At 47.3% G+C, this 14,251-nt stretch overlaps 1 protein-coding gene across 1 annotated transcript; it reads right to left on the minus strand.

Annotated features, from left to right (window-relative positions):
* Positions 1 to 471: 471 nt before the first annotated feature.
* LOC144111860 (N-acyl-phosphatidylethanolamine-hydrolyzing phospholipase D-like) lies at positions 472 to 13,023 on the minus strand. Its single transcript, XM_077644879.1, has 3 exons — positions 12,712 to 13,023; positions 10,965 to 11,079; positions 472 to 4,556 (listed from the first exon to the last, which is right to left on the minus strand). Exons 1-3 carry the CDS (start codon positions 12,900 to 12,902, stop codon positions 4,413 to 4,415), a joined length of 450 nt encoding a protein of 149 aa, XP_077501005.1. The 5' UTR covers positions 12,903 to 13,023; the 3' UTR covers positions 472 to 4,412.
* Positions 13,024 to 14,251: the final 1,228 nt, after the last annotated feature.

Here is a 14,251-nt window from a genome sequence, read left to right on the forward strand (position 1 = left end):
AATACAAGTATAGAAAACCATTTTCGTACGCAAACTACAATGATGTCAAGACTGTTTTTGCATGTGGATCTCTGAAGCTAGGTTACAGTGCCAATCACTTCCTAGTGGCGATCACGAAGTCCTTTTCATTGTTTACATCAAGAGTTTGAATTAGAGAGAAAAAAACTGATACTTCGACCAAAGTCTCATGGGAGAACTAACCTTTCGGTGCAACTTATCGGGGGGGGGGGGACCAATTTTCTTGCCAATAAGGGCATTTTTTTTTACTGCCAAACAAACATCAAAGTTCCCAAAAGGAGCCATACAATTAATTTTTACTGGGGACAAAAATTGGATGAAGTTGACCTCAGTGTTCCTTCCAAACTCAACTCTGTGGTTGGATTCTGGCGAGGATTCTCAGTCCTCCGCCAGAGGTAAAAGATGAAGAACCAGCAGGAGGCCAGCTTAAATGACAAAGGAATTTGCAGGATGCACACTCTTTGCGACAGTTTATTGCATAAAAGCAGCCCTTAAGTAAACTGCAAGAAGGTGGTGACTTCACGATGCGCACACCTGCCTGCAGAACGGACAGAAACATGTACAGCAGGCGCACATCACAAGAACTGACCGGGAAGAAGTCATCCTAAGCATCTATGCTCCTGCTTCATAATAAGGGTAGCTACAACTATTCTGGCAGGAAATTTAACCAGCTCTGGTGCGGGTGTATAATTAAACATGCCAATATGTGAACAAAAACTGCCTTGCAAGGGTAGCTCACACACCCGAACTGATAAGTACAATATCAAAATTTCACGAGTGTTTTCCGCCTGTTGGCTTGCAAGGGTTTGTATTCCATGCAAAGGACCTGTTTTTACTGACTGAGGAAAGTGTTTGAGCAACCCAGGTGACAGTAGGGCAGCTTTATTGTTTTCCCACAACTGCTGCAAAAAATGAACTATTTGATGTTGCTTGTTAGGAACTAGTAAAACACTTGGTGATGGCAATAACCACAACAGAGCCTGAGAGCTAGGAAAGGTGGTGCTATAGTAGTGCTGCACTTTGTGTGCGAGTGACTTATTACATATACTACACAATGGGGTTGTTGGTGTGAATGCAGAATTCAAGGCAAAGCGTCAGATATTAAAACTTCTAAATGGGAAAGTTGAATATTCTGTGCATGTAAGCATTGCTTGTGTAATACCCTTTGTTAAGTTTTTATCTTACTTTCATGAGAATGCTGCACTGTCATACTCATCAAATGCTGCTGCGTGATAATTTTGGTAAGATTATTGTGTGACCTTTAATCTTTTGTGTCGCTGCTTCTCCTGCTGGTTCTTACTAAAAGTAATTGTGCACCAACAGATGCTGCTGAAAGCCTTTCTAGAAAAAAAAATATAAGACTGACAAGGGAATGAGGTTGGGCACAAAGATTGCTTCTTCTTCACTCACACTTGATAATTGTATTATAACAAAACACAGTGAAATCTATACAGGGTCGAAAGCAGACACATTGTGGTGCGCTATTCACTTAAACTGAAAAGAAATCAGTAACCAAAAGGCAAAACCTTAAATAATAGCAGACCTTTTGCATTTTACGCATGACAGGTTTTGTTTTTCAATGTAAACATTTGAACTTACGTGAAAAGAAAAGGCCGACACACAATAGCGAAATCTGAAGACGAAGAAAGTGAACTCTGACATTGGATTTAGTATACATTGTTTGATTTCATTAGGAAAAAAACCCGAAAAAAATGCATTCAGCCGATACCTGGTACCTTTTTTGCATTTCTTATTTTTCCCTATATCTCAGCACTGCATCGGTGCTTTAGGCTCGCATGTGTAGCAAAACGTGAAAGATTAGTGCTTATTGGAGCAAGTGATAAGCGTCATCTTGTAAGCGCCCATCGAAGCAGAGTACAAGCACATGAACATTCCTATTGGCGTACAAATTCTGAGGGGGCCACTGTTTTGGTTCAAACCAGCTCCGCTTGGATTGCCTCCATAGCATCCTCCAAGGTTAACAAGGTATGAGATGCGGCAAAAAAAAAAGGAACCTCGATTATGGCAGAACACAGTACGTTCAGTTTAAAACATTGCAGAAGGATGCATACACATGGGATGCATTGCATGACCAGGAAAAATACATGCAGAAAAGACAAACCTTGGCCATCAGGGTATTGCACTCAATCTTGCATTATAAAAAGAGAACAAAAATGGCTAATTCTTTCAGAGGAACAACACACAGGTGATTGATTCCAGAGCAGTGACATGTGAAGTTAGCAGGCGGGAACTGTCAGCCTTGTTTTAATCTTACAGTTTCAAATCTGTTGCCAGCTTTTATTTTGCATTACTGACACTAGCTGATTCACACATGCACAGAAACATGTAGCAAGTGCACATTCATAAGAGGAGTCGCTGGTACTTGCTGAACATGGCATTGCTGGAATTATCAAATGACAAATGAGGGACGTGTGAACCCTGCAAGAAATGCTTAATGTTTATTACGGGTGCTGAAATATTGCAGGTGTTCAAAAAAAATGTTCAGTAAAGTAAAATAGTTCATTGAAGTACATGTTGCTTAGAACAGCATTTTATAACACTTTGACACAAAACTTTTGCTTGCTTCAAGTGCCATGATTAATGTCGTAATGTGCATGAAGAAAGCTTGTGAAGACTGGAATCACACAAATGTTAGCTGGTACTTTCTGTTACATTACGTGTTGTCACTACTGCCTGGAGATCGGCGCATTTAGGCCTTTGCCAATAGCAAAACAATGGTTGAAGAAGATGTGTTTCCAACCACTTATCTTCTGAATCTGAGCACCTTTCTTACTGCCTGGTTTAATACGGAGTGTGTGAAAGCAGTTGTTGGTTTCTTTTCCATGTACAAGTGGTGTACTATTATTTCGAGCAGCACAAAAGGAAAACGGGGGCCACAAATCATTTTAAAATTAGGACGGAATTTGCTACATACTTTTGCAGCAATAGTGCTAGTGGACAGTATAACGTTCTTTTGAAGCTAAAGGTGTTGTAAACTTCTCTGGAAATGAAGTGCTGGTTTTTTCGTTTTTGTAAATAAAGAAGTCTCTTCGTTTTCTTTCTTTTTTTTTCTGCTGAGATGATGAGTGAGGGATGTGGAAACTCTTGCAAACATGGGAAAGTTTCAGTTAGAGAAAGGAGTCAGCAAGAGGAAGTTAATTAGAAAACACAACCTGAAGGGAGCATAACCTTTGAAGTACACATTTAACTATCACCGGCACTTCTCCGAAGCATATTTGCTAGTGGCCTGCCTGGCTGGCTCACTTCACCGGGTACCAAACAATTTGTGATTGCTCAAAAAAAAAGCAGTGTTTCACACAAGCTTATGTTAATGGGCAGGCCACTTTTGGAATCGAGCTGGGCACAAAAGAAAATGCTTAAAGTATTTGTCAAAAGCTGGACAATGCTGACTAGTTTCGGTGAAGTGGACAAAAGTACCTGGTGTAACAAATGGTTAGCTTTGCACTATAAAAGTAAGGAGAGCTTCAATTTCTAAGCAGTGACATTTAAGGGAGTGCATAAATGATTGCACAGACGATCTGGAACAGGTACTTATAAATACCACACTAAGTTAAGGCACGGAAAACACGACCGTAGGAAATCCACATTAAATAGTTTCACTCCTATGTGCATTAAGGGGGAATACTTCGCTTGTCAGCCGTGAAACATGGCTGCAAGGGAATCAAAAAAAGAAAAAAATTCTCAAAACTGCAGAGAGGCCGCTGTGACCCAAAAAAAGATTTCTTACAACCCCTTTCGCCCAGCAACGTCTGCAGTTAACAAGAATAAACAGTCACAACAACAATAACAACAGCAACAACAACTCTTCTCTCAACAATAAAGAGCCCCTTGCCCAATCGTAGTTTCGAGTGTCGGATGTCCCGAGGGGCACGGAATAATCACCCTGCTGAAGTGTAGTGCCTTCGTGAAACCAGGCTCTGTGTACCCACATGCATGCCATACAATAGCCAAACCGTTCCTCGAGGACAATGCTTCGAATCCGCTTCAAGGACAACTGTTTGCACACACTCACACAGGAACACACACACACACAAATAAAAACAAACAAACAAGCAGCCAACAACATGGCTGCTGCTGGCTTGCGATATTTCCAGTCTCTGATCTTTCAGTGCAGTTGTTGCTTGCACCCGACGAAAATCAAGAGAGAAAAACAAGGCCACTCATGTAGTCGATGCTGACTGCTTGCATTTGGAGGTAAGTGCCGTCACCACTTGCGCTGTTGATGACAGCAGCAGTGCATCCCTTCTGCGTTGATGTCGCGGGCCACCGTTGATGTCAGCCTTGCTGCGACACACAGCCGAGGATCAAGCCACGGCCAGAAGGTTGAGGAAACAACCAAAAACATCGAAATCAGACACGCCCTAGCACGGTCGTCAGGGTAACACACGGGACGTTCGGTTCGAAGTCGTTGCGTGCAGCAGCCGCGACTCGCCGTGCTTCAACGTGAAGAACTCGCGGGGCGATATGCCGTGGCGATCGAGACTTTCGCGCAGTTTCACGGGAGGGTCGAGGTAGTACTGGAAAAGCACGAAAGGGAGGAAGGAGAAATAAAAAGAAAAATAATTAGTTTTCTTCCTCTAGAGTCTGCACACCCCAAAAAAAACTCCCAAACCTGTGGCTCTCTCCTGGAATGAAGGAGCAATGTAGATAGCTATAGTGTACCCCCCTACCACCACAAGTGTGTCGCATCAAGGTGCACATAGGTCACGTCCATTTGAACCACATGACCATACAGGATACAGTTCTCTGAGTTACCTATCCTTGCAGCACATCCTGATAGCGCACTCATTGGTTGGCAGGCTGATGTGAATCACTATATTGCATTGATCCAAAATTAAGTACCTGCGGCTCTAAGTGCCCCTTATCTTTTGATTGTATTACATCAGAAAAAGAACACATTCAACCTGAACATACCTTTATGCTAAACACCACTCCCCAATTCAAGTGTCCTCTATTAGGGGGGGAAAAAGTGCTTAAATTTGTTTATTGCCATCGCTTGTGGTACTTCATATTGCCACCTAGTGCTGCCAGGTGGCGCAAGCTGTCCGCGAAGACGATGAGGTTGCGATCGTGCTTTCGCGGATGGGCCGCCATTACCGTCTCCTCTTGCCGACTCCAGCTGTTGAAGCGTCTCTCCGTGAGAACTCCGTGACAATTTGGTGGAGGTGCTGGGTACGAGTATCCCATGCAAGAAACCCCTCCAGGGAGCCGTGCCGCCAGCCCTGCGCCGATTGACACCCCGGTACACCGCTTCAGCCGGAGGCTGCAGGGACTTTCACCGGAGCTTGGACCACTCGCGACAGTCATGATACCAGCCACCGGTATTCTCACGCAAGCTGCCGGTGCTACACCTGCCCACTATACCTTGCAGACCCCGCGGGTTCCCAAGGCCTTCCACGGGGACCTTTTCGAAGACGTGGAGGACTGGTTCCTTCACTTCGAGCGTGTGGCTGCTTATAACCAGTGGGACGACGCCGCGAAACTAAGAAACGTCTACTTTAGCCTAGAGGATGGCGCCCGCACGTGGTTTGAGAACCGTGAGGAAGTTCTAACTTCCTGGCGAGTTTCGCCGTCGCCTGCTGGAGGCCTACACCAGCGCGGATCGCCGCGAAAGAGCGGAGCGGGCAATCCAGTCCCGCGTCCAGCTACCGAACGAAAGCGTACAAATGTACGTCGAGGACATGACGCGGCTCTTCAGGAGAGCTGATCCTGCCATGCCTGAAGAGAAGAAACTTCGGCACTTAATGAGAGGCGTCAAAGAGCAGCTGTTCGCAGGCCTCGTGCGCAGCCCACCATCTACAGTTGCTGCATTTCTTTCGGAAGCCACAACGATGGAGAAGGTCCTGCAACAGCGTTGCGCCAGTTACGACCGGCCCGTGCATGCTGCTGCAGTCACATCATCGTTTGCCACCATCGGACAGCTTGCGCCACCTGGCAACACTAGGTGGGCCGATGTGTACGCGGGCAAGCTGACGGGCTTCTTCAGCGCGTTGGGCAATTTCATGAACATCGGGTGCGAGTTGGTCGTCATCGAGGCATGGTAGCATCGCGTCAAGCATGCTCTGGACTTCACGTCCATATACAAGACGAAAGGGAGTAAAGCGTGTAGTCTCCTGGAGGGCCGTGTTGTACGCAAATGTGACGTACGGTAGCACCTCATCCCAAGTTTTGTGCTGAACGTCTACGTACATTGACAGCATGTCCGCAATGGTCTTGTTTAAGCGTTCGGTTAGCCCATTGCTCTGCGGATGATAAGCTGTGGTCTTGCGATGGCTAGTGCAGCTCAACGTAAATATATGGTCGATTAGCTGCGCTGTAAACGCGGTGCCTCTGTCGGTAATAACGCACGAAGGGGCTCCGTGCCGCAAGACGATGTTTTGCATGAAAAAGTCGGCGACCTCTGAAGCTGTGGCACAGGGTATCGCCTTGGTCTCGGCGTAGCGAGTCAAATAGTCAGTAGCGACTATGATCCACTTGTTTCCTGAGAGTGACAACGGAAAAGGACCGAGAAGGTCCATTCCTATTTGATCGAACGGAGAGCGGGGTGTAGTAACGGGCTTGAGAAAACCCGCCGGCTTAAGCGGTGGCGTCTTCCGGCGCTGGCATTCACGGCAGCTTTTTACGTACCTTTGGACATCGTTCGAGAGTCCGGGCCAGTAGTACATGTTGCGTATCCTGGCGAGCGTCCGGGAAAAACCCAGATGGCCTGAACTGGGCTCGTCGTGGCATGCCAATAAAATGTCGGCGCGAAGATCGGCCGGAAGTACCAGAAGGTAAGCTCTTTCTTGGCCTCTCGAGTTCTTCTTGTATAAGATACCTTCGCGCAAACAGAAAGAGCCGAGACGTCGAGCGAAGTGTCGTGGTAGAGGCATGGCGTGACCTTCAACGTTGTCAATCAGCGGTCGGAGGTCCGTGTCAGCCCGCTGCCGGGCTATTATGTCCGATGCATTAAGTATACCGAGGAAACCGCTGTCGTCGTCGATTTCGGGACCGGAAGAGTCGAGTGGTGCACGCGACAGCGTGTCGGCGTCTTCGTGTTTACGGCCCGACTTATATACGATGGTAATGTCGAATTCTTGGAGCCGTAAACTCCAGCGGGCCAATCGTCCAGACGGGTCTCGCAAATTAGCCAGCCAGCATAGGCAGTGGTGGTCGGTTACGACTTTGAATGCGCGGCCGTAAAGGTAAGGGCGAAATTTCATGGTGGCCCATACGACAGCAAGGCATTCCTTCTCTGACGTAGAGTAATTGCGTTCGGCGCGGGAGAGAGTACGGCTAGCATAGGCTATAACTCTCTCAATGCCCTCTTGGTGTTGGACAAGGACAGCTCCAAGACCGATATTGCTGGCGTCGGTGTGGATCTCGGTGTCGGCCTCTTCGTCGAAGTGTGCAAGAACGGGAGATGTCTGAAGGCGTTGGCGGAGCGAAGAGAAAGCCGTCTCTTGGTCTATTGTCCAAACGAAGGAGGTGTTGCTCCTGGTGAGGCGCGTCAACGGCTCTGCAATCTTTGCGAAGTCCGCAATAAACCGTCGGTAATATGCACAGAGACCCAGAAAACGCTGGACAGCTTTCTTGTCAGTCGGAGTAGGAAAATTGGCGACGGCGGCTGTCTTGTCGGGGTCGGGTCGAACTCCGTCGGCGCTCACAACGTGACCGAGGAACCTGAGCTCTGTGTAACCGAAGTGGCACTTCTGGGGCTTCAGCGTAAGGTCAGCGGAATGGAGGGCTCTGAGGACAGTTCGCAGGCGCACGAGATGCTGTTCAAAAGTTTCTGAAAAAACGACAACGTCGTTCAGGTATACAAGACAACTTTGCCACTTGAGGCCGGTGAGGACAGTGTCCATCATCCGTTGAAACGTCGCTGGCGCAGAGCACAAGCCAAAAGGCAGCACTTTGAATTCATAGAGGCCATCTGGTGTAACGAAGGCAGTTTTTTCGCGGTCCCGTTCGTCCACTTCAATTTGCCAATAACCGCTCTTCAGGTCAATGGATGAAAAGTACTTAGCACGCCGTAATCTGTCCAGGGAGTCATCAATGCGGGGCAACGGGTAGACGTCCTTTTTAGTCACATTGTTTAATTTACGGTAGTCCACGCAGAATCGAAGTGTTCCATCCTTCTTTTTAACAAGGACAACAGGCGAAGACCACGGGCTTTGGGAAGGTTGAACTACACCGTCGTCAATCATCTCCTGAACTTGCTTTTGGATTACTTCCCGTTCTTTGGCGGAAACACGATAAGGCTGCTGGCGGATAGGGCGAGCGTCGTCATACGTAATGATCCGGTGTTGCGTTAGGGGCGTTTGACGAACTTTCGACGAAGAAGCGAAACACTGTTTATACTCCAATAGCAAGTGCTCTAAGGCCAGGCGCTTTCCTTCGGGGAGGTTGCAGTTGATGTCGACATTCGGAACAGATTGGTCGTCAGTGGCGCGCGATGATTGGTCGTCAGGGGCCGCTGCCGCGAACGCAAAGCAGACCGGAACATCCACAACCGCTTCAGCGGTAGCGATCGCAGTTCCAGAGAAAAGGTGCCGGTGCTCTGGAGAAAAATTTGTAACAAGGATCGCAGACCGGCCAGCGCGAATTGTTAGTAAGCTTCGAGCGGCGCAGATGCCTTGAGTCAGGAGGAGCGAATGATTAGCCTCGGCGACTGCTTCAGCGTCGTGCAACTCAGCACAGGCGACTTCAATCAAAACACTGCTACGGGGCGGAAGTGTGACGCTGTCGGCGAAAACGCGAAGTGCGGCACTGCGTTGGCAGGAGTTGTCGAGTTCGGCGGCTTGCTCTGTGGAAAACATGACGATTCGGTTGCGCAGATCGATAATTGCTCCATACTCCCGCAGAAAGTCGATGCCGAGGATTAGGTCCCGAGAACACTCGCCCAGGACGATGCAGCTGACGACGAACGTGGACTTGCTGATCTGAACGCGAGCAGTGCACATACCCTTGGGCGTAACCAGATGACCGCCGGCAGTTCGAAGGTGCGCGCCAGGCCAAGGGGTAATCACTTTTTTCAGAATGGTCGCCAGTTGTCCACTTAAGATCGAATAATCGGCCCCGGTATCAACTAATGCGCTTACTCTGCGACCATCGATAAGAACGGGTATTTCTAAAGAAACGCGGTTTTTTAACTCTAGTGATGGCGTCGGCGGGTTTTTGTCGGATTGTAGCGGCGACGACGGGAGGTCTTCAGCACAGCGCCCCCCAGCGACCTCGCCCCCGAAGGTCGCGGGTTTCAGTTTTCCCGACGAGGACTTGGCGATCGGCCCGGTGCCGCTCGCGAGAAGCCGGGAGGTGTCGGGGAAGAGCGCCTCGGTGAGGGTGAGCGCGACTGCCGCTGCGCTCGGGATGGATTGCGCTGGTCCGCAAGGAATTCTTCAATTTCAGGGGGTCGTTCACCTTGACGGGGTCTCGGTGAGTCGGTGCGGAAGCCTTGGATGCCGATGCGTCGGTAATAACAATTTCGATAAAGATGACCTGGCTCTCCGCAGTGAAAACAGAGCGGTCGTCGGTTAGGTGTACGCCAAACGTCGGCCTTTCGGAGGGGTGCTCGACGATCCTCGAAGTACTGCACCGGTTGCACAGAGGGCCGCGGGGCTTGAGGCGTGGCGTGAATTGGTGGCGGCGAAGCGGGAGCCGGACGCCTTGCAACTTCGGCGTACGTCGGACGGTGGTAGTCCCCAGGCAGAGGTGGTACGTCGACCACAGGAACAGGGCCCCGGAACGCCTGTTGCACCTCCTCTCGTACAAGAGCGGAGATGGAACCGAGCGCAGGCTGCGACGGGCTACAAAATTTGTGAAGCTCCTCACGCACGATTGTGCGAATAAGTTCCTAATATGCCATATGGCAACAGGTTACATAGTCTGAATGCACATTTATTGTGCTGAAAATGGACTGGAGTAGGTGACAGCTATCCACCCTTGCGGTGTCTTGCTACTTGAGGACAGATTTTTGATGAACATCTCAATAAGCTAGTGTAATAACGCTTAAGATTAACAAGAAAGTAAATTTTATTGTGTTCATCTTAAAACATACTGCAGCAGTGCTTTAGTGGCTCGAGCATTTGCCTCGTATGTGGGAGGTGCGGGGTTCGATTCCCAGTGCCGCCGGGTATCCACCAGTGATACAATGGGTACAGGCTTTGCCCTGGCCTGGTGCTCGGATTAACTGGGGTAAAATGCATTTAAAACGGGTCTTTTGATCCCATCTTGAGTAGAAGAAAATACCTTGTGCCATGAAGGTCTTTGGCCAAAGCCACCCCAGCACCAGAAAAATTAATCATCATCATCATCGTCTTCTTGAAACACTTGAGGCATGAAAAAAAACTGCAATATAACTGCTGACATGTCGTTTTTTTGTCACTCCAGCTCTTGAACCAGGCCGGCCTAACCGTTGTAGTGAATTAAAACTATGCATCAGCAATAATTTTGCAGTTCTTTTCGTGTGTCATGTGACCTAAACACTCCCTACACGTCACAGCCATCGTTCGGTTGATGAAACTGAAACCAGAACAGCATCAAAAACAATTTCAATTATGGATTATTTTGTGGTCGTTGATGAATACCATGTGTTGAACCACATATTCTAATGTCCACAGATCATTTGAAAAAAGAAAACATAACTGAAATTAGGTGTCTATGGTCCTCTAACTAATGCTTCAAACACTTGGAAGAATTTGGTTGTAAGGATGTGCTCGTAAACACTACCACACACACAAAAAAAGCTCCACTACAATTTATACAACACCGAACCTCATGTATTTTGTTTAGTTGTGGCATTGCAGCATGTGCTGAAATCAAGTGTGATGAATTAAACCTTATAGTGAGTACACTGCCTGACAATGTGCCATCGGAGTGTCTGTTGTAACGAGCTTTCCAGATATCATGCTCATCGTACGAGGCAGTAATCTGAAAAACTGTCTTACCTCATTGGCAAGCGTAAAGGTTCCCCAATGCACTGCCAGCGTGGCACGGCTGCGCACATCCTTGTGGATAAGAACTGCTTCCTCGGGGTTCACGTGCTGGTACTTCATGAACCACCTGCAACATGGCACAGGGCATGTGACCTCACAAGCAGCTGCTGCACTGACTGTAGTTTGCTGCTTTCTTTCGAGCACACTGCTGAATTTTGTTTCATCGTTTCTGAAAATTTTTAGCATAATTTTCTCTGCTTTGCAAATGCAGCCACTGCACAACGTTCCAAATGTTTCGAACTTGAGCCAAAGTCATATGTTTGTCGGACACTAGAGGAAATCAGCACTACGCATGTGAAGGTGACATAGGGTGGACCATGCTGAGATATGTGGGTGTTAGGCTGCAAAGACGTGGAGTGGGTATATAGCAGTTTACCACAAACTGTTCTGTTTCACACTGCACATTGGTGATTCTGAACCTTGAGATGATAATGGCTCTTATGATTTATTATGGAGCCCATCATCAGCAGCCTGACTAAGCCCACTGCAGGGCAAAGGCCTCTCCCATGTCTCTCCAATTAACCTGGTCCTGTGCCACCTGCGGCCATCGTGTTCCCGCAAACTGATGAAAGTATGAAATTCTAGAAAACATGGGCGTTCTCTGTGCTTTATTATGTTGTGTTGCATGTTCCTCTTGTTACAGTGAGTTAAGGATCGTGCAGCCATTGCAAGCACTGAAAGACAGTGCGGTCTGAGGGAACACGTGGCATCTTTTTCAGACGCTGCCTCCCCTGGGTGAGCTGAACGGGAGGGTTTGAATATGTAACAGGCTGTAACAGGATTTGAGCCCAGTACCTCCCACATACAATGCAAGCAGTTTTCTATTAAGCCATCAAAGAGCGCCTTCGTAAAAGCATGCATAGAGCTCATTGCTTATCATCCTGTACTTTTTCTTAACGATAGCGAACTGGCATAGCGCTGCTGTTTTTCTGCACAAACATAAATTAGTGGTGCTCGAGCCGGGTTTAGCGTTCTTAATTTTTGAATGTTCGGTACTCCAATTTTAGAATGCACCAGTTCTCTGGAGGAGAATCGCCTTCTGTTGATCTAGTTGGTATTGCATTGTTGGTTCTGGAAAGGACTGGAAAGAAAAAGGACTTTCTTTGGCTTCGTACATTGCCAGAACACACTTTAGAGGAGAGACGTAATCGAAGTTAATAGTTGTTTCATTTTAGCATTGCACTGCTTGCAGCACTTTTGACGTACACCTGAAAGTTGCAAAACCTTGCCAGAATGGGGCCACCAGTTGCATTTTTGCAGTCAGTCAGTGAGATTATGGTATGTTGCCGATGAGAAATTACATGATGATTGCTACTGCAATGTATTAATCTATGTGCTGTAAAGTGTTGAGACACCTGTTTCATAGCCAAAATAAGAAATGGTGCGTTCTGTCATAAGTTTTTGACATGGCGCATTCAGCTGGCATTTTAACCTGGCTTCTAGTGGTTTGTTGTGAACAGCACATATGTACAGGGGTGTCACAAGGACAGGGGCGGGAATGCATTTCGTTGCGCAGGAACAGAGTGCGAGTTTCAGCATGGCTTCTGCTCCATTGCCAGAAAAAGTTGTCGTGGAGTATAATTGTAGCAGTTCACACAAAAGATAATGTCACTGAAAGAGCTTTGCCAAGGGGAGGCAGTAGGTGAAGTAAAAAAAAACAATGGTGATAATTACGCAATTCTTGGCATGTACATCTCACCTGGGCTCATACGCTCCGATGGGAATAGCAGCCACATCGAAAGGCCCGTACGCCTGCCCAATTTGCTTGAAAACGTCACAGTAGCCTGTGTCGCCCGCAAAGTAAAACCGGTACTCGGGGCTGATGACACACCAGCCTCCCCACAGCACCTGCAGCAGAAAGAGAATCACACCAAGATAGTCGGTCAGCATTGTCGTTGGCCTGAAGAATCCTTACATTGGGTGCAGTTGTACACAGCCAGTTATGCATTTGGGGATCACGTTCTAGTCAAGCATAGTGTGAGCAACAATCACTGCAGCACTACATACAACAGATAAGGACACGGAAATGAGGGGCTCATTATGTCACATATGACGGAAGCCAACAGCCGCTCAAAACCAAGGAAAGCACGTGGGAATTATTTTTTTATTTGTTGTGTTGGTGAAGCGGAAATTAGCAGTGTAATCATTGCTTACCTGAATGATAATTTGTTAGTAGAAATAAGAAGAGAAGACAACCACATGCTGCCAGTGGGATCCGAACCCATGACCTCTGCAGTCACGTGTGGTGATCTACTCTATGCTTTTTTTTTGGTTTCAGTGGCTTTTGGCTTCCTTCAACACTGCATACAGGCTGGGAGATCAGACCAGTCTTCCTATTGATGTCAGACCATGCAGTGGACAGTGTTAACAGTTGAACATTGTTCTTTTAGGGTAACAGAATGGATTCGAAAGGAAAGAAAACGTAACCAGGAGTGGCAGAGAGTAGACATGGAGATGAGATAGGGGAAATGTCCTGGAATAGGGTGGCCCTGGGGGGTGAAAGACAGGATTATTTGGAGATTATTGTGAGCAGCTTTGTCCTGCATTGAATGTAATTCGGCTGATAATGATCTTCTAGAAAAAAAAGGAGAGACATTGAAAGCAATTTTGTTTTATGAAACTGGTGAAAGTTGTTCACTTCCTTAGGGAGCTTTTATGTTTTCTGAGCTGCCATGTCACTGTTATTAGAGGAAATCAATGTTGGTAATGCATCAGTCGTTCCTGTATTGACGATATAATGCATTATAGCCTGCCAAGTGAGAACTTTTTTTCTCTACTCAGTGCTAACACAAATCATGACCTCAGTAACGCTGCTACTGGGGCTATTTGGGTTAGCGCTTTTGGTTATGCGCGCTGCTTGTGGCTACGATGAAGACAAAAAAGATGGAACAACGACAGCCCACTAAGTTTGGCACATTGTCTTAGTGGGTTTTTGTTCTTGTTTCATATTTTTGTTCTCTTCGTAACTACAAAGCAGCGCACAGGAACAAAGATCAATCTTTGATGATATTGTAACGGAAAACAGGGAGACACCAAAATATGTAACGGAAAACAGGGAGACACGTCGCTAACCAGCAGAATACAGCAAGCAGCCAGCCAGCCAGCCAGCGCGAGACACTTCAACGTCTTCCAAGACACTTCAGCGCCACCTGAGAACACCAGGTGGCATTACTCCCCCTCCAAAAAAAAAGAAAAACAAAAGCGGGGTTGCAGTATGGGCAGTGGAAAGAGAAAAAAAA

This window comes from Amblyomma americanum, unplaced genomic scaffold, assembly GCF_052857255.1.
Source record: "Amblyomma americanum isolate KBUSLIRL-KWMA unplaced genomic scaffold, ASM5285725v1 scaffold_12, whole genome shotgun sequence".
Classification (NCBI taxonomy): domain Eukaryota; kingdom Metazoa; phylum Arthropoda; class Arachnida; order Ixodida; family Ixodidae; genus Amblyomma; species Amblyomma americanum.